This window comes from Macrotis lagotis, chromosome 2 (assembly GCF_037893015.1).
Source record: "Macrotis lagotis isolate mMagLag1 chromosome 2, bilby.v1.9.chrom.fasta, whole genome shotgun sequence".
Classification (NCBI taxonomy): Eukaryota; Metazoa; Chordata; class Mammalia; order Peramelemorphia; family Peramelidae; genus Macrotis; species Macrotis lagotis.
In genome coordinates, this window is record NC_133659.1 from 214,846,244 (window position 1) to 214,871,526 (window position 25,283).

Genomic DNA, 25,283 nt, shown 5'->3' on the forward strand with positions numbered 1-25,283 from the left:
AGTGGGGTTAAATGACTTGCCCAAGGTCACACAGCTAGATAATTATTAAGTGTTTGAGGCCTGACTTGAACTCTGGTCCTCCTGCCTCCAGGGCCATTGTTCTATCCACTGTACCATCTAGCTGTTCCCTATTGACATTTTTAAGAAATCAGATATGGAATGGATCATTTAGTTTCTGAAACAACTCTAAGACCCTAAAATTATTAACTATTCTAATTCAACTTTACTACCTCTTTCATGAAGACCTATCTGTTCCAACCTCACCTAAAAGTGACATCTCCCCTCAAATTTCTCATAGTACATTGCTTAGGCCTCTCTTTTGTATTTAGCATATTGTACTGGATCATTGCTCTCTAGATATCATTTCCTGCTCCCATCTTCATGAAATAATTACTTGATTTTTTTTTTTAGATTTTCTAAGGCAATGGGGTTAAGTGCCTTGTCCAAGGCCACGTGGCTAGGTGATTATTAAGTGTCTGAGGCCGGATTTGAACTCAGGTACCCCTGACTCCAAGGCTGGTACTCTATCCACTGCGCCACCTAGCTGCCCTGATAATTAGTTACTTGAGAGCAGGGCTAGTGTCATATTAATATTTGTATCACTAAAAAAATGCCTACTACAATGCTTTGTATATTGTAGGCACTTAATAAAAGGTGACTGAATTTGATTGAATTTATTGGAACTCTAAAGTGAAAAAAAGGGTGTGAGAGGGAAGCATACAAGTTTTGAATATATGAAAGACTTGTGGCTATGATCGTAATAAATAAGGGTGAGATCACAGATAACTTGAACAGTAGTAGATGTTTAAAAAATTGGATAAGACTGCTGTAGGGGGCATGCCATACTCCACATCAAAGAGAAGACAAATATATTATCTCTGACACCTATGGCCTCCTCTCCTTTCCCACTATCATCACCCTAGTACAGGTTCTCCTTGTCATTCAATCATACCATTGCAATAGCCTCCTAGAAGATCTTCCTTTACCTAATCTCTCTTCTCTCTAATCCATCTTTCACATTTCTATCAGAGTGAGATAAGAGTCTTTAACTTGTCATTCAATCATACTATTGCAAAGGTCTCCTAGATTTTCCTTTATCTAATCTCTCTTCTTTGTAATCCATCTTTTACATTTCTACCAGAGTGAGATAAGAGCCTTTCACTTGTCACTCAGTCATATATAGCAGATCTTCCTTAATCTTAACCTCTCTTCTCCCAAATTATCTTTTACATTTCTACCAGAGTGAGATAAGAGTCTTTTCTTCTCACAGTTTTCATGATGCTATTCCTTTACTGAAGAGTATCCAATGACTCCCTACTATCTTCTAAATATACTTGTAAGATTTGCTGTGGTATAGTAATATCTAACACAGTCTCCCTCCATACCTCCATCCCAACCATGTCAGATGGGGAAAGCAGGAAGGGAACACATTAATTATATACCTACCATGTGCCAGATAATTTATAAATATTATCTAATAAATATTATAAAAATAATCCTCACAAAAACCTTGGGAGGTAGGTATTATTATTATTATCTTCATTTTATAACTAATAAAACTGAGGCAGGCAGAGGTTAAGTGACTTGCCCACATTTGAACTCAGGCCCAATGTTCTGTCACCTACCTAGTTAGTTCTTTTCTTTGAAAGACATTGAAACAGTCCTTCAGACTAACTTAGCTTAAGAGACAACTGCCATTGATGTAGTTTCCTGGTTACTTGATTCAAAAAAAACCCCAAAAACACATGAAGTTTTCAATGGTCTCTGAGGCTTCTAAGCAGTAGACCAATGCTTCTGACATGACCAATACTGGCACCAGAAGACTGTATTTTCCTGAATCGGTATCAAATCCTTGGTAAATATCCTTTCTTTGCTCTAGCTAAATAAATGTCTTTTAGACAGTTTTTAGATGAACTCTTACTACATTATTTTATTCTAGACTTGAACTGGAGAAATCAGACTGACATGGTCAACACTGACCTATTAGATTTAACATTCAAGGACCTCCACAATCTCACAGGATTTAGATATGAAAGCAACCCTGAAGCTCAACATTCCAAACTTGAAAGGATGACTTGCTCAACTAGTAAGGAATAGATCCAAGATGAAAGGATCATAGATTTAAAAGATTTGAACTCAGATCATCCTGTGCTCTTTCTACTTTAAAACCCCTTCTAGTACTAAGCATCTTGCCTTTCCAACCTTATCATATTACTCTCTTGCACACTCTAGTCAAAGTAGTTTATTTTGTTCCTTAAATATGCTTTTGACTTTCTCTATGCCTTTGAACATAATGTGCCCTCTCTCCTACAATCACTTCTTCAATGAATAGCTCACCTATTCCCCAAGTCTGATAATAGTCTTCTCCCAAAGACTTACCATAACGTTGTCTTGTAAGTCTTTAAAAAAATCTGTCATGGAATATCACATATTATACCTACCTGTATCATTCCATTATTGGACTTTAAGTTTCACAGGACTATTTCTTTTGTAACTTTTATATCTCCTCTAGAATTGAGTTCTTCACACAGTATCAAAAACTTTTAGCAAATAATTTTTGAATGAATGAATGACTATGGGGTTAGAAGTGCTTTGATAGGATGGGTTCAGAGGTAGAAAGTAATAATGTTATGGAATTTTCACATTGGATAGGCCTCAGAAATCACCTAATAATTTTTAGTTTTAGTTGAAGAAACTGAGACTTTCAATCTCAGAGCTGAATTTCCTGCTTCCCCCTAACAAATTTCATGGGTAGAGAGAGTAAACTAACAAAACCAGATCAACCAGGTCCTATTTGCCACTTGCCTCAGGTTAGTGACAGAATTAAAAAGCAGAATTCAGATATGCTAATTCCCATTCCATTGCTCTTTGAGCCACATTTCAGGTAGGTCATAGGAAAAATTGCATAACTGGTATTAAAAGATGTCATTGAATCCTATCCTGAAAGGGGGGGGGGGGGTGGAGAGTATAGAAAATAGGGGAAGATAAGAAATAAAGGGGTTTAGAGTTAAAACTAAGGAGGGTCCACTAATCTGATTAGAAAGGACACATATATTATGTGATCAGCTAAGAACAACTTAGTTCTTCTCAGGAAAACAATGATCCAAGACAATTCCAAAGAACTCATGAAGGAAAATGTTATACACATCCAGAGAAAGAACTAATGGAGTTTGACTATAGATTTAAGCATACCATCTTCACTTTATTTGTGTATTTTTTTTTCTTTTGACCTGTTTCTTCTTTCCCAACATAATTAATATGGAAATATGTTTTACATGATTGTACATATATAATCTATATGAAATTGCTTAGGGGGGAATTGAGGGAGAGAGGAAGAAAATTTGGAACTCAAATTTTTTAAAATGAATGTTAAAAGATATCTTTACATGTAATTGGAAAAAATAAAATATTATTTTTAAAATGGTCATGTAGAAAGAGTATTGGACTATAATCAGGAAACATGGATTCTAGTTCAGGCCCTCAATTTCCTCAATTCAATTAAATGTATGTCATTGTATCATCCCTTCTGGATTACTCCTCCTAATGCATACTCATTCTCACAGGTGGGATTCTTAGAGATTAACTGATGTTTCAGATTCTAGAGTAACCCTGTGGGTACCATTTCTAAAACTGTGGCTACTGACCACCACTACCCTTGCACATATGTGTGAGCTTCTCCTTAAGAGATAGGCAGTAAACACAATTAGCTCAAAGCAAAAGCATTTATTAATATGGCAAAAAAGAACAATAGTGATAAAACATCCCCACCATAATCCTGGGGTGAGAATTGTAGAAAGAATGGGCAAAACCTTTAGAGTATAATGGCAGTAAGGCACATAAGTGAGGAATGCACATAGCCAAAGCTACTAGCTCCTCTGGTGCTATTTATTGCTGGGTCTCAAAGTCCTTTCTTTTCTTGTATAGTGAGTGCATATTTCAACATTCCAAAACTAGATCTCTAAATTACAAGTCTAACTCTCTTCTCTCTACCAGGAGTGACACTCCTTGAAGATGCTTCTGATCTTAAATAACTATCTCTTTTATCTGGTTCTGGGGGTTCTGTCTGTCTGCTGCCTGGACTCTCAAACTGTTTGCTGGATACAATATCTTTTTTGGTGTAAACAACTCCACTGCTTAAGCACCATGGCTGATGGTGTAGATGGGAAGAACTTTATCTCTTCTCTTACAAGAGGTGAAGTACTGTGTTCTTCTATAACTACTCGTTCTTTTCAACTGCATCCAACTCATTGGACTATATTTTCTGAGGGTCACTGGGGAGAAGGTTGGAATGATTGTTTCCTCCTGACTCAGAGAATAAGGTATCCACTGTCAGATCTATAGAAAGGGAAGCAGTTTATGACTAAGGAAGAGATGGAGAACATCACTAAAATCAAACTAGATGGTTTCGATTACATTAAATTAAAAGCTTTTGCACAGACAAAACCACTGTAACCAAGATCAAAAGAAATGTAGTAAACTGGGAAACAATCTTTACAACTAATGTTTCTGACAAAGGACTCATTTCTAAAATATACAGAGAAACTGAGTCAAATTTTTTTTAAAAAAAAGGCATTCCCCAACTGACAAATGGTCAAAGGAATACAAAAGCAATTTACAGATGAGATCAAAGCAATCCAGTCATATGAAAAATTGCTCTAAATCATTACTTATTATAGAAATGCAAATTAAAGCTTCTCTGAGGTACCACCTCACACCTCTCAGACTGGCCAATATGACCAGAAAGGATAATGATCATTGTTGGAAGGGTTGTGGGAAATCTGGGACACTATTACATTGTTGGTGGAGCTGTGAACTCATTCAACCTTTCTGGAGAGAAATTTGGAACTATGCCCAAAGGGCAACAAAAATGTACATATCATTTGATCCAGCAATACCACTACTGGGTCTATACCCTGAAGAGATGATGAAAAAGGGTAAAAACATCACTTATACAAAAATATTCATAGCAGCCCTGTTTATGGTGGCAAAGAATTGGAAATCCAGTAAATGTCCTTCATTTGGGGAATGGCTTAGCAAACTGTGGTATATGCATGTCATGGAACACTATTCTATTAGAAACCAGGAGTGGTGGGAATTCAGGGAAGCCTGGAAGGATCTGCATGAACTGATGCTGAGTGAGATGAGCAGAACCAGAAAAACACTGTGCACCCTAACAGCAACATGGAGGCGATGATCAACCTTGATAGATTCGCTCATTCCATCAATGTCACAATCAGGGACAATTTGGGACTGTCTGCAATGGAGAATACCATCTGTACCCAGAGAAAGAACTGCGTAGTTTGAACAAAGATCAAGGACTATTACCTTTAATTTAGGAAAAAAAACTGATATCTTATTGTCTGATCTTGCTATCGCTTATACTTTATGTTTCTTCCTTAAGGATATTAGTTCTCTCTCATCACATTCAGTTTGGATCAATGTATATATACCATGGAAACAATGTAAAGACTGACAAATTGCCTTCTGTGGGGGGGTGGGGGGAAGGAATTAAAATTAGGGGAAAAATTTTAAAACTCAAAATAAATAAAATCTAAAAGAAAAAGAGAGAATAAGGTATCCATACTTTAGAAAGTATCTACAGGGTGTTATCACCTCACCAAAAAAGCTAAACCTCATTATTGATGATTAAAACCCCTGACTGAGATCAACTGAACCCGGTGGGGTTGTGGGGAAACCCATTTTATTCCTCATTATATTAATAAAATGGTATTGAATTAGATGATTTTCAAGATCTCTTCTAAATCTCAGGCTCAGTTCTATGATACTAAGGATTTCTAATGAAAATATTTGGCACAATGAACAGGGATTCTGAAGAGTCAATAATAATAACTGACATTTATATGTTCCTTAAAGTTTTTAAAGTAGCTTATTTGAATCCTCAAAACAATTTTATGATATTACGTTGTTGTTTAATCATTTTCAGTCATGTCCAGTTCTTTGAGACCCCCCCCTTTAAAAAATTTTCTTGGCAAAGATACTGAAATAATGTGTCATATTATCCTCACAACAACCTTAAGAGGTAGGTACTAGAGGTAATATTATCTCCATTTTACAAACAAAGAAATGGAGTTCAAAGAGTTTTGTTAAAGAGACTTGCCCATAGTAACACAGCTAAGTAATTATCAGAGGCAGGATTTGTACCCTCTGTCTTCCTGAGACCAAGTCCAACACTAAATTCATACAAGAAATATAAAACACTAGATACTGAATAACTAATGAAATTTAATTTAGTTACCTTGAAAATGTCATATATATTAGCTATAAAACAAAAGGATTGGACAAATTTCTAATGTTACCAATTCTAAAATCTATGCATGTTTAATCATGTAAAGTTAGAATTCTGAGAGGGGAATAAACACTTTTCCGAAACATCATAATAGGAAAGTCATGAGGACAGAAGAGAGCTAAAAGAAAATGTTATTTGGGAATTAAGCCTAAGTGAGAGTGACCTGAAGCTGTATAGCAGGAGGGCCTCTATACAGTGAAATGAGGCTGCTAATGAACTGTGAGATTAACTCACATTAAAAAAAATACCGCAGTGAATTTGCTAGTGGAAGGTAAGAAAGTGATTTCAAAGGACACTGTATCTCATTTTCATAAGAGTTTTTCCCTCCTCAAATAATAAATATCCTCCCGACCCCCTTCCAAGAATCCTTACCACGGAAATTGGGTTGGTAGAGGCCATGGTGACCAAGATGCCATTTGCCTATTGGAAAACAAGAAAAAAGGTGATCAGCATGATTCCCTGTACACATTCTCACTTCATTTAGAGAGCTGAGGAAACAGACTGTCCTTCATTAGCTTTTCATTTTAGAAAGAGGAACCAAAAGGTACTCGAAGGAGCTGTGCCAAGTAAGTCCTTTCCTCTTAGGAACACAAGCCAATGTCCACTGGGAGACAACAAGTAAAAACAAGAGGCACAACTAAACAAACAGGAAAGAGAATGGAAAAAGGAAGGCCAGCTACTAGGAAACCTAAAGAATTCAGTGAACTGAAAAGGCTGCCTCTGCCCTCCCTTTACTGAGGATTCAGAAGAATAGAGTAACAAGTTCACTGTTGGTCCCTTCCTCCCCCACCCCCACCTCTCCCTTCTTCCTTATGGCATTAAATTGATATGAATTACTAAAGAAAGAATAGATTTCCACATTCTGTATCAGGGACACCTGCTTCTTTCCTACCTCAGCATCCTCCCCTTTTGTTACACATTGACTATAGTTAAAATGAGAAGGGAAAGAAAGAGCAAAATAATAAATCCATGAAGGTATTTCCATCCCCAAACTGCAAAATGCTTTGGAATTCTCAAAGGTTACACAGAGTCAGGAACATGAAGCAGACTAGGCCCTGAAGGGAGACTGAAGTAGAAGGATTTTTCTGGTCTGACACAGGAAATAAATAGTACATTTCAGTTTGATTTCTCTTAAAATTATTACATGATAAACTAGAAGGGTCCTGTTTACTGTGGGCAGGTAAGGTTATTCTGAGGAATGATTGCTGCTCCTTTTTATAGCAAAATACATCTTTAATTTATCAGAGGACACTTAAGATAGAGCAAACAACACACCCAGCATGAAGACTCAAAGCATTTGGTTTTGTTGGCATAATCTCTCTGTCATTGAAGTCTGTTTAGGGGGACAGCAGGAAACCCACTGTATCCAGCTCTTTGAGATTGAAAGCAACAGTTTCCTTAACACCACATGTACCCTGATGATACTATTGAGATTTCCATATTTTAAAATAGTTGAGAAGGGAAAAAATTTTTAGATTCAAAACTCCATTAAATCTATTTTACTTATGAAAAGTCAATCAAGGCAGAATGATACTGGCATGATCTAGGGACAGATAGAGGAGGGACAGGAAGATAACAAGCATTAATTTACACCTGACATGTATTGGGCACTGTGTTAAACACTTTAAAATATTATCTCATTTGACCCTCACAACAGAGGAAACTGAAGTAGTTAGAGGTTAAGTGACTTGATTAGAACTACATAGCCAATCTAAGGCTGAATTTGAACTCAAATTTTCCTGATTCTGAGCCTAGTGTTCAACCTACCTGCTGAAATGATGGGGCAGAGGAACATTAGCAACCCAACTTTTGATTTAATTCAATTCAATTCAACAGGCATTTATTACTGGAGAGACAAAGGCAAAAATGAAACAGCTCAAGTCCTTAAGAGTCTCCTAGGAAAATACAAAGTATATGAAAAGTAGTACAGTCCAGGATACATAGGTGGTGGAGTGGATAGAATGCTAGGACCAGAGTTAGGAAGACTCATCTTCTGAGTTCAAATTCAGTCTCTGATATCTACGAGTTGTGTGATCCTGGGCAAGTAACTTAATCTTATTTGCCTTAGTTCCTCATCTGTAAAATAAGCTAGAGAAGGAAATGCAATATTTCTGCCAGAAAAACTCCAATGGGATCAATAACAACAAATGCTGCCTAATTTTAAGAGGGAAAGAACACTAAAAACTCAGAGGATCAGGAAAGGTTTTGTATAAGAGAATGCAGTTGAGTTATGCTATGAGGTAAATTCTATGAGACAGAAGTGAAGAGGGAGAGAGTTCATTCTAAAGGTGAAACCTCTAGTAATACCTATCATTCCTGTGATGTAACCAGCCTCTTGGAGCACCTGGGCTAAGGTGGTCTCATTGAGTGGAAGGCCTCCCACTGAGCTGACAGCAAAGTTGTGTGTAACTCCATTTCTCACCCCAAGTCTTCCAGTAAGCAGGCTGGCCCGGGAGGGAGAGCAGGTAGAGGCTGGAGAATGAAAATCCACAAACCTAGAAAGAAAGAAACTGGGAGGAAACTACAAAGCAGGAAATGAATGCAAAAAAGTGGGGGGGATTCATTTCAGAGAACTGGAATGAACCTTACAAAGCATTTAGTTCAACTGCCTCACTTGACAAGAACCTAGAGAGAAAGGGCAGGGCCATTGGCTCTTGGCTCCAGCACAATGAAACTTAGAAGATCCTAATAGCTTCTACATTCCAACATTAGTAAACATAACCAGTCCTAGCACCTAATTGCCACTAATAATTTATGAAAATAGGAAGCTAACCATTTCTTCTCTTGTATTCCTATAAACAGTGTCCAGGGATTTGTTTCTTCTCTTATGGGACAATATCCTGAAGTCCTACCTCCTTGCTTCCCATATTGTCTTGTCCTCAACCAAGCCATTTAACTGAAGCTCCTTGAGGGTAGGGAGGGTACCACTTTCCATCTTTGAATTTCTAGTACTTAGCACAAAATACCTCATGCAAAATAATTAATAGATATGTGTTAAATGAATGACTAGTCTACAAACAATCCTCAATTAGACATGTGAACAAGAACATGATGTAGTGAAAATAATACTGGATTTGAAGATGGAAGCATTCGATATAAATCTGGAAGAACTTCTCCAAGGACCTTGGCTAAATCATTTTCAGTTGTCAGGGTATGTGTTTCTTCAAGGGCAAAAATAAAGCTATTGGTCTCTATATTCTTTATTGCCCCTTCTAGTTTTGATATTCTTTGAGACAGAAATCTTTCAATGAATTTTATATCCTTCAAAAGATATAATTAAATTGCTAAATGAACTAATTTGAATTTCACCTCTTCTTAGTCTATTCCCCTGGTATATGGGGGAGACAAGTAATAAAGCAACAAAGAGGCTTTATTATTTGGAAAAATGTTCTTTTCCACATCTACCTGGATAGGTTCTGGCCAAATGAAAGAACAAGAAGAGCTTTAAATAAAGGCCAAAAATAGAATATAAAACAAGCCAAAAATATGAAGTCAGATAAATCAATATAATTAAAACAGAACAGACAGCAAGCAAAGTAATATAATGTTGAATTAATTGTATTAAACTTACAGCACTTTATTTTTATTTATTTATTTAGATTTTTCAAGGCAATGGGGTTAAGTGGCTTGCCCAAGGCCACACAGTTATTATTAAGTGTCTGAGGCCGGATTTGAATTCAGGTACTCCTGACTCCAAGGCCAGTGCTCTATCCACTGCACCAACTAGCCACCCCTTATAGCACTTTAGATCAACAAGATAAGTAAGGCCCCTTCCAGAACACTGCTAAGTTAAATAGATCCACTCTCTGTTTTTAAGAAGTTTAAAATAGAAAAGGGGAATTCTGAGGTTGTCTTTTAAATATTTAGAAATCACTGGAATGAAAATCTCTCTTGTGCTACAACATAAAGGGGAGATTTTTAAATCATGTTCTTTCGCCACCTACTTTGATATTAAACTGTTCTAGTAGTGATGACATTTAAAGATGTTTGGGGGGGGGGTGTTCTAGGTTCAGGTATGAATGTGTGATGAATTCATTAAAGAGCTCTGACCTAGAGGTATCAGAGACAAAAAGGTTTATTTATGTGTTAATGTGGTTAACAGAAGTCTCTTAATATTTCCTCAACTTCAGTAGTATATTTCAAAAGGAGAAGAGAACAACTCCCAGCTCATGTATCCTGAATGGGAGGCGAATTGAAACTGGGCCAAATACAACCTACTATATCTAGCTGGCTCCAGAACATGCTTCAGGTTTCTTGGTTCCCACCAAGAAACCAAAGCCTATTCAGTATGGGTCTCTTACCCTCTTACCAGAAACTTATGAAAACTTTCCTTTTCTTCTCCACGTCCTTCCCTATATCCCTAGTTCCAGAAACAATAATCAAAGCAACGCAAGCATTAGTACTGGAAGGGAAGAGGTTTGTTTTTTCTAATTGTGTCATCTTTGGGGTTTTCTTAGCAAAGATACTGGACTAGTTTGCCATTCCCTTTTCCAGCTCATTTTTTCAGATGATAAAGTGAAGCTAATATGGTTAAGTGACTTGCCTAGGGTCACACAGTAAGTATCTGAGGCCAGATTTGAACTCAAGGAGATGAATCTTCCAGAGTTCACCAAAACTAGTACTCTCTCCACTGTGCCACCTAGCTACCCTCTTTGGTATTGGAAAGGGTGAAATAATTAATTGCCTTTTAATTCCATTTACCATTCCTGTGACTCCCAGGATCTGCCTCATGCCTTACATGTCTTTTATGCCTTCAGTTATACTATACTTGAGGGATAGGACTGTCTCACTTCTATGTTTGTATCTAGTGTCTGATACATGGTAGTTGCTTAATAAATGTACACTTTCATTCCCTTAATTCTTGGAACAAGAGCTTTAATTAAAGGCTGAAAATAGAATATAAAACAAGCCAAAAATATGAAGTCAGACATTACAGCAGAACAGCTAATAGAAAAATTAATGTGCATTAAAATATAGTACACAATCAAAATAATATAACTGAAATTTATCTGAAATATATCTGAAATTTGATCCTTAAAAATTTAATCTTTAGAATTTTCTTTTAAAAATACAAACATACCAGGAAGTAATACATATAAAACTCATCTAATAATTGAGTAAATGTTTATAAAGCCTGGAGGCTCTTCCCTGTATAAAGTGCTAATGAATAAGAAATGGTTCTTATTCTCAAGAAGTTTAAAATTTATACAATAAATGTTAACATGTAGAACTTTATTTGATTACAATAAAGCTATTAGGTAGGTAATATCATTATTAATTCCATTTTACAAATAAGAAAAATGTGACTTGGATATTAAGTCACACAGCTGGAGTACAACACTTGAACTGAAGTATTCTGATATCATTTCCACTATCTAGTTGATCATACTGCCCCTCAATTTATACAAGTTTTTAAGGATGCTTTCCTTTTAAAAAGAAGAGTAGACATCTAAAATCATTGATCAAGAACAGGAAAAAGACTCAGAAAGGGTCTTTTAAATTTTTTCTCAAATTTTTCTTGGAACTAATACAGTTCTTAATACTCTCAAACTATTTCAATGGTATCAATTGTGTTCACCTATTAACAGTGTACTTGGCATATTTCTCAAATTCCTTTTTCCCTATTCGTATTATCACCTTTGTTTTTAAATTTGAAATTTTTTTATTGTATTCTTTACTTTTGTTTGACTTTCATGTCTAAATTTATTACCTTTTCCTAGCAATCCATCTTTAATAATAAAGAAAAAGTTCAATGAAATTAATCGACATATCAATTAAGCAAGCTAGTATACACAGAGGTTGACATCTACTTCAAAAAAGGAGGAATATTTTTTCCATTCTTTTGAGGACAGTCTTGGTCATTACAATTACACCCTAAATTCTGAGGTTTTTATTGTTGTTCTTAGAATTTTACATAGTTCAAGTCATTGAATATAAAGTTTTCTGGTTCTGCTCTTCAGCTCATGTCTTCCCATTATTTTCGGAATTCTTCATTTTTCTTTTTTTTATAGTACAGTAATATCCCGTTATGTCAAAGTACAATCTTTAACCACTCCCCCATCGATGGAAGTCTACAATGTTATCCACTCCCCAGTCAATAGGCAACTACTTTGTTTCCAATTCTTTGTCAACAAAAAACGGAGTAACCTGAATGTTTGGTGTTATGGCAACTTTCTGGCTTTGACCTCAATGGATTAGATCCCAGCATCAAAGAACATAGACATTTTTTTCACTATTTTAAAAATATGTAGTTCTTGGCTACATTTCAAAATGGTTGGGTCAATATATAATTCCATTCACAACTTATTTTGCAATCAAAATCAGTAAATATTTATTTTACCAGGTATTAAGTACATAAAAGCAAAAGTCAGATGGTTCTTGTTTATTTATATTCTGTCAAGTATGATAGAATATAAGTATATAGAATATAGTGCATAGATTCTGAATTTGGAATAGGGAAAAACTAGGTTCAAATCCTACCTCTGATTCTTAATAGCTGTGTGACCACTGGGCCTCAGTTAGATACCCTGTAAAATTAGGGAGGGAAGGGAGATGAACTCAATGATATCTAAGGTCCCTTCTTCCAGCTCTAAATCTATAATCCCATGTTCCTTAAAATCACTTACCCTTTCAGTCTCATTTTTCTCCTCTATAAAATGAAGGAGCTGAAGAGATCAATCAACAAATATATATGAGAAACTATATAAGTGCTGAGGATATAAAGACAAAAGCAAAAAGGGTCCTCTCCTCATAAAGTTTATATGCTAAAGAGGAAAAAAATCATAAAGTATATAAGAATGTATATAACTTATATGAAATGAATTCAAGGAAGTTTTGGGAAGGAGGGCAGCTAGGTGAACTGGGAAAGGTTTCAAATTTGAGCTAGGTGTCTGAAAGCATTTATATAGTGCATTAAAGTTGGCAAAGAACTTTAAAAAATATTATTTCATCCTTCTTCGCTACATCCCTGGGGAGGTAATGTTTTTTCTAATCCCAAAATATAGATGAGGAAACTGAGGTAGACAGAAGTTAAGTGACTCCTCCAGGGTCACACAGCTAGTGGTTCCCAACAGGGATAGATTGGAGCAAAACATGAGTTTGGTTTGGCCATGCTGAACTCGAAACTCCTACAGGAAATCTAGTTAAAAACATTAATTAGACAGTGATGTAGGAGAAGTAACTAGGGTGAAGAAAGGGGAATAAACACTTATTAAGCACCTACTAAATACAAGTCATAAGCATTTCATCTGATTTTATGATGACTGATTATAAATATCTAAAAGTCAGCTACATAGAAGTGATAGTTAAACCCATAGAGTTAATGAGATCAACCAAGGGAGAAAATGTAGAAAAAATAGAGAACAGGATCCAAGACAGAATCTTGGAGACACCAGAGTCACGGAGCAAAATGTGGATTTTTTAGCAAAGGAAACTGAGAAGAAATATCCTGAATTTCTTTCATTTTATTAGCTACAGAAGCTAAGTGATGTATAAAGTCTGTATTATTGATATTGTTATGTATACTGAGCTAGAAGTAAAACTACATTTTGCATTAAATATAGCTTATTGTAATTCCTTGTTCTTACATGCTGAGTTGTTTTCTCTGAAGCACTTACCCTTGTAGACTTCTAAATATGCTTGTTAAAAGGGCCACAAAATTTATTTTTCTAATTTTTGCAAATACTTTGCTCTACCCCCACTATCTCAAATAATACAAGTCCTTGCCAAAGTAAATATTTATTAATATCCAGACTGAGCTGACAATCCTTCCTGATAGAACCATACCTCCCAAAGTCACTGACGATAAGATATCATCCTTAGGTCAATTATGGGAATTAATCCATCATATGTTTTTTTCCAGACAACAGGCAACTATACCTGAAGATGTTATGGATCAAAGACCAATCAAGGACAAGAAAAAAATTGTCCATGGACTAGGTTCCTGTGCTTGAGACAATTAAAATTCTGAAAAGATTATTCATAAACTCAAGCATGAACCACTTGACCAATTTGTGCTTATAAATCTTCAAGAATATTTAAAGAATACAGAGACTCATAGACTGATGTTAGAAGTGGTATTTTTTTGACTATTCATATATATATGTGTGTGTGTGTGTGTGTGTATATATATATATACACACATATATGTGTATAGTAGTAGTAGTAGAAATAGTAGTAGTAGAAAATGATGATGATCAAATAGGAGGATGAGTTTTGATTTTTCAAACAAAAATATCACTTTAATAATATCAGGGTACCCTGTAAAATCTTTTTCCCTAAAGTAGTCAAATTCATGGGGAAATGAAGTATTGATCTCAGATCACCATCCTATTTTTATATCTTTAAAGAGAACAGAATTTCTCAAACTATGATTTTACTTTCTTTTTAAGAAATTAGACAGGTCTTTGAAACAGATAGTAAAAGGATTTTTAAGCTATGCCATCGATCAAGAACCATTAAGATTTTCTATTCAGATGAGATAAAAGATCTGGGACAAAAATATTGAGAAAATATAATTTTTAAAATTTTAAATTAAATTAAATTAAATTAAAATTTTAAAATATTTATAAAAGAGGGAATTGGAGTGAGGATGTTTCTAGAATTTAAATATCAGTTAATATTATTCTGTCATGTACATAGTCATGCATGTACATAGAGCCAGACTCAAATATCATTTCTCTCATCCATCCCTGACCAGCATTATCTAGTTGAATTCTAGTCCTCAATTCACACCTGTATATAATAAAGAATGAAAAACAAAATCTCTCTCAGCTTGATCTCTCTGCAAAATAGTAATGGTAACAGTTCATATTATAATTACAAGGCCTTTTATCTAGATGACCTCACTGGACCTTTACAACAGTTCTAAGATCAAAGTGAATATGTGTCAGGCTTGGAATCAGGAAGACTCATCTTTCTGAATTTAAATCTGACCTCAGACACTTACTGGTTGTGTGACCCTAGGCAAGTCATTTTACCCTGTTTGTCTCAGTTTCCTATCTGTAAAAAGAGCCAGAGAAAAAAACAGCAAATCACTCCAGTATCTATGTCAAGAAAACTCCTAATTGTGTCATGAAGACTTGGACATAAATGAACAATAATATTAACATATGACAGATAAGGAAAATGAGACAGATTAAGGTTAAGTGACTTGTCTAGGCTTAGTAAGAACTGAGCCTTAAGTCTTAAGTTCAAGAGTTTCAGAAACAAGGTCCTGACGTGTGTGTGTGTGTCTCTGTGTGTGTGTGTGTGTGTGTGTGTGTGTGTGTGTGTGTGTGTGTCTGTGTGTGTGTGTGTGTGTGTGTGTGTGTGTGTGAGAGAGAGAGAGAGAGAGAGAGAGAGAGAGAAAGAGAGTTAGTTTGTGTATGAGAAAAAGTCAGAGAGACAACTGTTTGGTACTTGATTCAACTTCTCTGCACCTCAGTTTCCTCCAAAAAAATGAATGAACTGACAAAATAATCTCTACAATTTCTTCAAATTCTAAATCTTAGGATTCTGCATCTATACTAATACTATAAAGACAAATGAGATTAAGACACATGAGAGTTCTTAAAAGGAAAATGCTATGCTTTGTGATTTAATTCAACAAAAATTTATGAAAGATTTAGTTTATATCAAAATTTGTCCTAAAAAGACAAAAATTAAAGCAGGCTCTGCCTCTAAGGAGTTTACATTTAATGGAGTATGATTATCATGTAAAAATGCAAATGTGTTTTGAAAATGTAAGACTACATAGTACAATTGATGTTAAATTTGCTATTCTCTGCATTAACTGACAGAAAAAAGGTTTATTAAATACTCTTAAATCACTTTTTGGAATTTCATTACAAGATGCAATAAAGTCTGACATATCCCTAAAACTATCAGTATTTGAGAATTGAGAAAGACTAGAAAAAGTAAGCAATGATGATGACAGTCCTGTAAATATATTTTTTAAGGTTGGTTTTTTGGTTTTTTTGCAAGGCAGTGGGGTTAAGTGTCTTGCCCAAGGCCACACAGCTAGGTAATTATTAAGTGTCTGAGACTGGATTTGAACTCAGGTACTCCTGACTCTAGAGCCAGTGCTCTATCCACTGCATCACCTAGCCGCCCCAAAATATGTTTTTAATATACTTGTCACACAACCTCTCTACTCTCACAGCCTCTATTTTGGTAAAGATCTTTATCTCCTCACCTGATCTACTGAAATACCATTAATCTCTGTTGCCAGCCTCTGCCCCCTTTCCAATCTAGCCTCCAAACAAATCAAATTTAGATTTTTGACACCATCACACCCCATTCAATTCCTTCCTCACCTCCACACCTCATAGAAGTACTTCCTTCCTTCAAAGTATAGTTTAAGTAGTACATTATAAATAAGGACTTTTCTGAATCCCCATATCCTAGGGCTTTTAATATTTTTCACTTCTTGAAAGCACTTCGTTTTAATTATATGTGTATATATTTTATCTCCCCATTAGAATATAAATTCTTCAAATTAAGGGATTATTTCCCTATTTACATTTCTCACCAAAATGTAGCACAACATAACACAGCATGGTAGATGCTTTAAAAATGCTTATTGGGGGTGGGGCACAGAGCCAAGATTGCAGAGTAAAGGCAGAAAATCCCAGAAGCTCTCCCCCAGAACACTCCAAATGCCTTTAAATTGTGACTCTAACCAAGTTCTAGTGTCAGAACCCACAAAAAGACTGAGTGAAACAATTTTCCAGTCCAAGACAACTTAGAAGATCCACAGGAAGCATCTGTTCCACTAGGATTGGAAAGGGCTGCAGCACAGTGTGGACCGTAGCACAGCCCAGGCCACACTGGGCAACCAGCTCAAGCCATCCAGGAACAGCACATGAGGCTGGGTCCCTGGTGGTGCCTGGGTCCACGGTAGCAGGGACAGTTTCTAGACCTCTCAGCCCAGGAATTGCCAAGGACAATTTGGAAGGTCGGCAAGAAAACTAGCCTTCAGAGTGAGCATAGAGTCCACATCAGTACAGTCCCAGTCCCAGGAACCAGAAGTAGGCCTATGGAGCCACCCAGAAGCTGCTTCCAGAATGCTCAGCCCATGGATAGTAAGGGGGTCAGGGGAGACTGCAGAGGTCTCTCCACTATCCCTAGGCAGAACTCTGTTGCTTCACCCATACTCAGATCCAGATCACAGTCTGGGATTCCATACTGCCAGAGTGGAGCAGGGACCCTCCTCATGGCTCAGGGAAGAAGAAAGTACTTATGGTCATCCACAGACCAGAGCACAGGAGAGCGGTCAGAGCATCTCATAAGACCCCAGGTGGGGGTGGGGGAATGTCCCTGAAAATAGCTGCAAAAATCTTCAAAACTTGGGAAAGTGTATCCTCCACCCTGGAAACAGAACTCCAACTTAAGAAAGAGTTAAAATTAAGCCATAGGCTAGAAAATGAACAAATAACAGAAGAAAAAGAAACTGACCATAGACAATTACTTTGGTCCCAAGGAGGATCAAAACACACACTCAGAAGATGACAAATTCAAAGCTCCTGTATCCATAGCCTCCAAGAAAAATAGGAATTTGGTCTCTGCTATGGGAGAGCTTGAAAAAGATTTTGAAAACCAAGTAAGAAAGAAAGGAGAAAAATTGGGAAGAAAAATGAAAGCAATATGGGAAAATCATGAAAACTAAGTTAAGCAGCTTGATGGAGATACAAAAACATATGGAAGAATATAAAATCTTAAAAACCAATTTAGGTCAAATGGAAAAAGCAATCCAAAAAGGTCAATGAGGAGAAGAATGCCTTAAAATGCAGAATTGGCCAGATGGAAAAGAAGATAAGAAAGCTCTCTGAAAAAACAATTCCTTCAAATGTAGAATGAAGTTAAGGGAAGCTGATGACTTCGTGAGAAATCAAGAAATGATAAAACAAAAAACTAGAAGAAAAATGAAATATATCACTGGAAAAACAATGACCTACAAAACAGATCCAGGAGAAATAATTTTAAAATGAATGAACTACCTAAAAGTTATGACCAGGATAAGAGCTTAGACTTCATTTTTTTAAAGAAATTTTCTAGGAAAATTGCCCTGATATCCTAGAAACAGAGGGTAAAAATAGAAATTGAGGGGCTCCACCAATCACCTCCTAAAAGACATCACAAAATAAAAACTTCCAGGAATATTATAGCCAAATTCGAGAACTCCCAAGTCAAGGAGAAAATATTATAAGCAGCCTGAAAGAAACAATTTAAATATCATGAAGCTGCAGTTAGGATTGCACAGGATTTAGCAACATCTATATTAAAGGTTCATGGGGTTTAGAATATGATATTCTAGAAAGCAAAAGAGCTTGGATCCCAACCAAGAATTAACTAACCAGCAAAATTGAACATCCTCTTTCAGGGGAAAAGATGGACATTCTGTGAAACAGGGAAATTTCAAACTTTCCTGTTAAAACAACCAGAGCTGAACAGAAAGTTTGATCTTCAAGTAAAGGACTCAAACAAAGCATAGAAGGGGTAGATGAGATTTAATGATGTTGGACTGTTTGCATTCCTGCATGGGAAGATGATACTGATAACTCAGATGAACCATTTCATTTATTAGGGCAGTTTGTAGGAGTGTGTATAGATAAGACACAGGAGGGGGATGAATATGAAGGTATAATATATTATAAAGATGGAGTTAAAGGGAAAGAAAGGAATGCACTTGGAGACAGGCAAAGGAGAGATAGAATGGGTTAAGATAATTCACAAAAAAAGAGTCAAGAAAAAGATTTTGCAATGGAGTAGAATGGGGGAAGGCAAGGGGAAATGAGTGAGCCTCCATTCTCATCAGAAATGGCTCAAAGAGGAAATGACATACATATTCAATAGGATATAGAAATCTATCCTGACCTAGAGAAAAAAGGAGAGAAAAGAGATGGGAAAAGGGGGGGAGGAGGGGAAAGTATAAGTGATAGAAGAGAAGGAAGATCCTGGGAGAGGGAAGTCAGATACTACTCACTTTTGAGGGGGACAGAGTAAAAGGAGAGAGAGAATAGAATGAATGGGGGTAGAGAGAAATAGAATGGAGGGAAATATAGCTAGCAATATAAACTGTGGGAAAAACATATTGAAACAATTTCTTTGATGAACTTATGATAAAGAATGTGATCCATCCCAAAGACAGAGCTGATGGTATCTGAATTCAGACTGAAGCACACTTTTTTCTCTCATTTTATTTTTCTTGAGGTTTCTCTATTTTTGTGGAATGAGAGGGGATTATGCTTACTTTTACAACATGACTCATAGTAATGTGAAACAATAAATAAATAAATGCTTGCAAAATTTAATTGAATATTAGCCAATTAGTAAAAAAAAGAAAAACTAAAGTTGTCACTTTAAGATAAACTACCACCAGTCAACCACCTCTCATTTCCATCATGTGACCAATGTGGTTGGAACACTTTGTTAGAGGGAAAAAAAAAGTCAAAACACAGTATTCGTACAAAGGGCCCTCCCAAGGTCTCACTTTGGTCTTAGTTGAGAGATCTCAGAAGAAAACATCTGGAAAAGGATAAACAGGCCTAAATAACTATGGCTTTAAGTATTTTCATCAGTATTTATCAGATAATCTGCTAGAGATTTAAAGAACTAAAGACTGACTATATTGTGCTGAGTTGATATCTTTACCAATTCCATTTTGCAGATTAGAAAAAATGAAACGTGGAAAATAGAGGAAAATGGGAAATAAAGGATAAATGAAAAGAAGAGGACTTTTTCTGGTCTAGTTAGCTTAACAGTTTAATGAAGAATGAAATATAGGAGTTATTGATGTTCTAATGTATTATTAGCATTTGTTTGTGGGGTAAAGTGATAAAAGCTATTTGGAGCCAGCATTTAATGAATAGACTGGCTCATTTCTGGGAGATCCCCAAAATGATTTTATTATTTAATTTTTCTGAGCCTTAGTGTCTTCATTAGGAAATAGAGATATTAATACTTATATTACTAACCCACAGGGTTGCTCTGAGGATCAAATGAGATGATGTTGATAAAAGTCATTTTTCAACCATAAAATACTTGACATTTGTGGCTTTTAAAAAATAATATCACATACAATCAGCTGAGCTTTATATATAGATCAAGGATAGCTAGGTAGCACAGTGGATAGAAGGCCAGATCTGAAGCCAGGAAGACCTGAGGTCAAATCTGGCCTTAGACACTAACTGTGTGACTCTGGGCAAGTTCTTTTGCTCAGTTTACCTTAGTTTCCTCATCTGTAAAATGAATAAGAGAAGGAAATGGCAAACCACTCCAGTATCTTTGCCAGAAAACTCCAAATGGAGTAGGAAGACTCCAGTATAGCTGAAACAACTCAACAACAATAACAACATATGGATCATTTGTGTGCTCCTTTTGCCTAGGAGGGTGCTATTGAATAGTTTGTGTTTAAAAAGATCATTTTCATCATGAGATGGCACATATCAAGTATGAAATGGTCAGTGATAATAGCCTGGGCACCATGAAATTATTAAAAAAGAGACCTGATCCTTGCACCTCTAAAAACTCTTGAATAAATCTAGAACCAGTATAAGGCAACTAAAGAGATGTCAACAAAAGGCATGGTTATTTTTTTTTTTTGAAACTCACCTCATTCCTTCTGATGCCATCTTATCCAATTGTGGAGTGTCCTTTGTTTCTGCCCAATTTGCCCCCAAGTCACCCCATCCTATATCATCAGCCAAAATGATTACAAAATTAGGCCTCTTGAAGGCTGTCTTTCCAAAGAAACGAAACTCCAAAAGGGAATAAAACAATCCTGTTAAACTTGCACCCAGCAGAAAAACTTTCAGTAACAGTCCCCCCATGGTCTTAAGGAGGCTGGATTCCTGTAATCTGGGGCAATGAAATAGGTGGCACTACTCCAATCTTTCCTTTAACTGTCTTCCACTTGCCTTAATTACAAGGAAGCCCTCAGCAGATAAAGGAGAATTAGGAGCAGCACAAAAAGAAAAAGAAAATTCTCCCTTTGGTGGTAACTCAAGAATGAAGACATCAGACTGTGATTCTTGATGCTGAGAAGTTAAAGAACTTGCAGCTCCCAAGATGGTCTTACTCTTCTTGTCACTACACCTTATTACTCACCAGACAGCTGTATATACACATTACACAGACTTTTGATGTTTACATCTGGGATCCACTGCAAAAAAATAAAAAACAAAAGGTTTTTTTTAACTTTTCTTTTTTTTAAGAAGGCATAGAGTTTTAAGAGCTGTTGCCCCAAATTCTTCTAGTAACACAGTCACTTGGAAAATAACTCAGCTATGCAGCATTGAGAAAAACAAACTAATGTTATCTGAGCTTCAAGGCAGGCCACACATCTGCCTGGGATACCACTCCCTATGAGATGAGTTCAGGCAGCTGCAGAACACCTGGATGTTCTAGTGGTTGCAGTGGACACTGAGGGAGAGTTCAAATTCCAGATGGTAAAGTGCCTAGTTTCTTCTGAAAGGTTTTCTGGAAAACATACAAACACACACACACACACACACACACACACACACACACAATGGAGAAGAAAATTAGAGTTCAAACGGCTAGCACAGCTGTATTTTATTCAGTAAATTGGGAAAGAATGATTTTTCCATGACAACAGATGTTTTCTTCCCTATGCAAATATTTAACCTGTACATCAGTTTCCCTGCCTTTAAAATGGTAATGATACGTTTTTCAAATAATCTGATTCACAAAGACTGGAAAAAATAATCTTTCAAAAACTCATTGCCAGCCCTAAAGGAAGGAAGTAGAAAAGAAAGAAAGGAGAATGATTCTACTTGAATATCATTCTTTGTAATAATGATGCTATCAAATAAAATTGTTGTGCAAAACATTCTTATTAACATGGAATAAAAATAATATTAGTTATAATAAACAACAAATATTTATACAGCATTTTAAGGATCATAAGTCTAGAACTAGATGGTACCTTGGAAACGATCTAGTCTAACCCCTTCATTTAACGATGAGTAAACCAAGGCTTAGGGACATGAAATCACTTGTCCAGGATCATGCTGGTAATGTCAAAGTTGGAATTCAAACCTAGGTCTTCTGACTAGACTTAAATGTTTTCCCTCTCATACTACATTGCAACACCTTACATAAACTGTAGCATTTTTTAAAAAGGAACTGTGCCCTCTTATGAACCTGAGATTATGGAAAAACATGAGTTTGACCATAAATGAGACTAGAAAGTACTAGAAAAAAGGCAAGTTGCCCTACTTAACTAATTATAATTCAGTCTACTTGAGAACAAAAAGCAAGTAAGAAATCAAAGCGGGAAATGGAATCAGCATGAGACCAATGTCTCTAGTCCATTAAGAAGTTTTCATTCACAAGGTCAGTAAGGAGATCTGTGGGCAGAGGCACTGGGAAATAGAAAAGACATTAATTTAAAATCAGACATTCAGGAAGGGACTGAGGAAGGCAGACCGGTTTGGAATATAACAGAATGGGTATTTCCATTCAGTTAGGACTGGTATTATGACAGATGCTATTTTCATTAGTGTACTAACAAAGTATGTGTCTGATGCTTCAAAACCAGTTAACCCAACCATTCACAGTCAATCAGTAAATAAGGATTTTTTAAGCACCTATTATGTATCAGATACTGGACTAAGGGATGAGAATACAAAAAAAATTCCTGCTTTCAAGAACCATGCAAATGACTATCCAGAAATATAATAAATTGAAGATATTCAATAGGAAAAGCACTCTTATTAAGGAGGATCAGGAAAGACTTCTTGTAGAAATTAAGATTTTAGTTGGGACTTAAAAGCTGTCAGAGATAACTGAAGATGGAATGTCTATTGTGAGGAATAGCAAGGAGGATGGTGACAATGGATCAGAGAATATGTAGTGACAAAAAGAATAAAGTTTAAAAAGACTAGAAACATAAGAAAAGAACCAGTTAATGAAGAGATTTGAATGCCAAATAAAGGATTTTGAAAATCTAGATGATACAGTGGAGAGTTGGGTCTGGGTCAGGAAGACTCCTCTTCATGAGTTTAAATCTGGCCTCAGACACTAGCTGTGTGATCTTGGGCAAGTCACTTAATACTGTTTGCCTCAGTTTCCTCATCTGTAAAATGAGTAGAAGGAAATGTCAAACCACTCTAGTATCTTTGCCAAGAAAACCCCAAATAGGATCATGAATAAGCAGACACCACTAAAATGACTCAACAAAAGGAATAAGAAACTACTGGACTTAATTGAGTGAGGGTACGGGGGATGACAACACTTTAGGAAGAGAGTTAGAGAATTGAGTAGAAGGTACACTAAAGTGGGGAGAGACATGTGGCAGAGAGACTCAGAAGGCTATACAACAGTCTGGGTAAGAGATGATAAATGTACCAAGTTGGTATCAGTACAGATAAGGGAGCATATATTTGATATCTTGTGAATGTAGAATTGAAGGACTTTGCAAGATTAAACGGGAAGCAAAAGGAAGAGTGAGAATATAGTGAGCCTGGGTTCCTGGGAGGATGTGATGCCCTTAGCAGAAATAGGAAAGTTGGGAAGAGAGAAAGGTTTGGGGGGCTGGGGTAGAGGAGTAGGGGAGAAAAAGTACAGCCTTGGGCATGTGAGGTTTAAAATGTCTACGAGACATTCAGTTCAAGGTATCCAATGGTAAATGTAGATGCAAGACTGAAGGTCAGTAGAGACATTAGGTTGACTAAGTAGATTTATCAGCATAGAGATATCAGCATCAAGAATAATAAGAATTATTAACAGAGAGAGATAACAATTGAATCCATAGAAGTTGCTGAAATTACTAAATTAAAGGTTAAAGGTAGAAGAGAAGAAGAAATAGAAAAGATATTACTTTCAAATAAGACATTCAGGAAGGGACTGAGGAAGGCAGACCAGTGTGGAATTTAACAGAATGGGTATTTCCATTCAGCTAGGATAGTATTGTGACTATTTTCATCAGTGTACTAACAAGGTACATGTCTGATGCTACAAAACCAGTTAATCCAACTATTCAAAGTCAATCAGTAAATAAAGATTTATTTTGAGAGACATTCATGGTTAATAGAAATGATATGAAAATTCAGCAAAGGAGACAGAGAAGGAACAGTCAGACAGGTAGGAAAAGAACCAGGAGGGAGCAATATCATGAAAATATAGAGAGAAGTTAATTTAAGCAAGGAAAAGAGTGTGAATGATAGTGCCAAAGGCTGCAAAAAGGTTAAAAAGAATAAGGACAGAAGAGAGGCCATTAGATTTGCAAAAATTAAACTGATAGTTGGAAGTTGGTAGGGGACAGGTAGGGAAATGGGGAAAGAATTACAATCTTGAATTACCAGAACAATTTGAAGGCAGCATAGACTTTGGGGTCAGAATTCTATTTCTCATATTTGCTTTTTTTTTATTATTTGGTTTTATTTTTTTTTTGAGTCAATAGAGGTTAAATGATTTGCCCAGCTAGTAAGTATCTGAATCCAAATTTGAACTCAGGGCTTCCTGATTCTAGGGCTGATGCTCTTCCACCATACCACCTGGCTGCCCCCATATTAATTTTAAAAAATGAAGGAATGGAATTGGGTAGCTTCTGAGTTCTTATTAGCGTCAGTGAGGGGGGGATTATGGGTATTGAATAGTGCAACTACTTTGTTCTGATAAGCTTACCAGTTTTATTGAACCCCTTTCCCCCACCTTCTGTTCTTTCTTAGGAGGGGGTAGGGAAAAGTAAGGAACTGAATATAATATAAAAATAAGAGAAATAAATAAAACTGCATTTTTTAAAGGATAGGCAGATAGATGTTTAATCAAAATAAACTCCTAGACAACAGTCACAGTCATCTGATAGTCAGTGAATCCATTGTGCAGAAATGTAAATCTTTCTGAATTCCAAAATGACTCTCATACTTTCAAAATTAATTTTAATCAAGTAGTATTTGTGGGAGAAAAAAAAACATTTCTCCTTCCCTAGAATAACAATACGCACACAAAGGACATTTAATAAATATTTGTG

The 25,283-nt window shown here is 36.1% G+C and overlaps 1 protein-coding gene across 8 annotated transcripts in view; it reads right to left on the reverse strand.

The window, feature by feature from the left end:
- ARSG (arylsulfatase G) overlaps positions 1-25,283 on the reverse strand; it is a 185,763-nt gene that overhangs the window by 77,131 nt on the left and 83,349 nt on the right. For 4 of the 8 annotated variants that reach the window (XM_074224719.1, XM_074224715.1, XM_074224717.1 and 1 more), the window contains 4 exons: positions 20,900-21,449; positions 10,617-10,667; positions 8,615-8,802; positions 6,680-6,727 (listed from right to left, as the gene is read on the reverse strand). In XM_074224719.1, the coding sequence (XP_074080820.1) occupies positions 6,680-6,727; positions 8,615-8,802; positions 10,617-10,667; positions 20,900-21,117 (505 nt within the window). In that variant the 5' untranslated portion in view covers positions 21,118-21,449. Of the gene's footprint in view, positions 1-6,679; positions 6,728-8,614; positions 8,818-10,616; positions 10,668-20,899; positions 21,450-25,283 lie in introns of all 8 variants that reach the window. The other 4 variants (XM_074224722.1, XM_074224721.1, XM_074224720.1 and 1 more) reach the window with 3 other exon arrangements.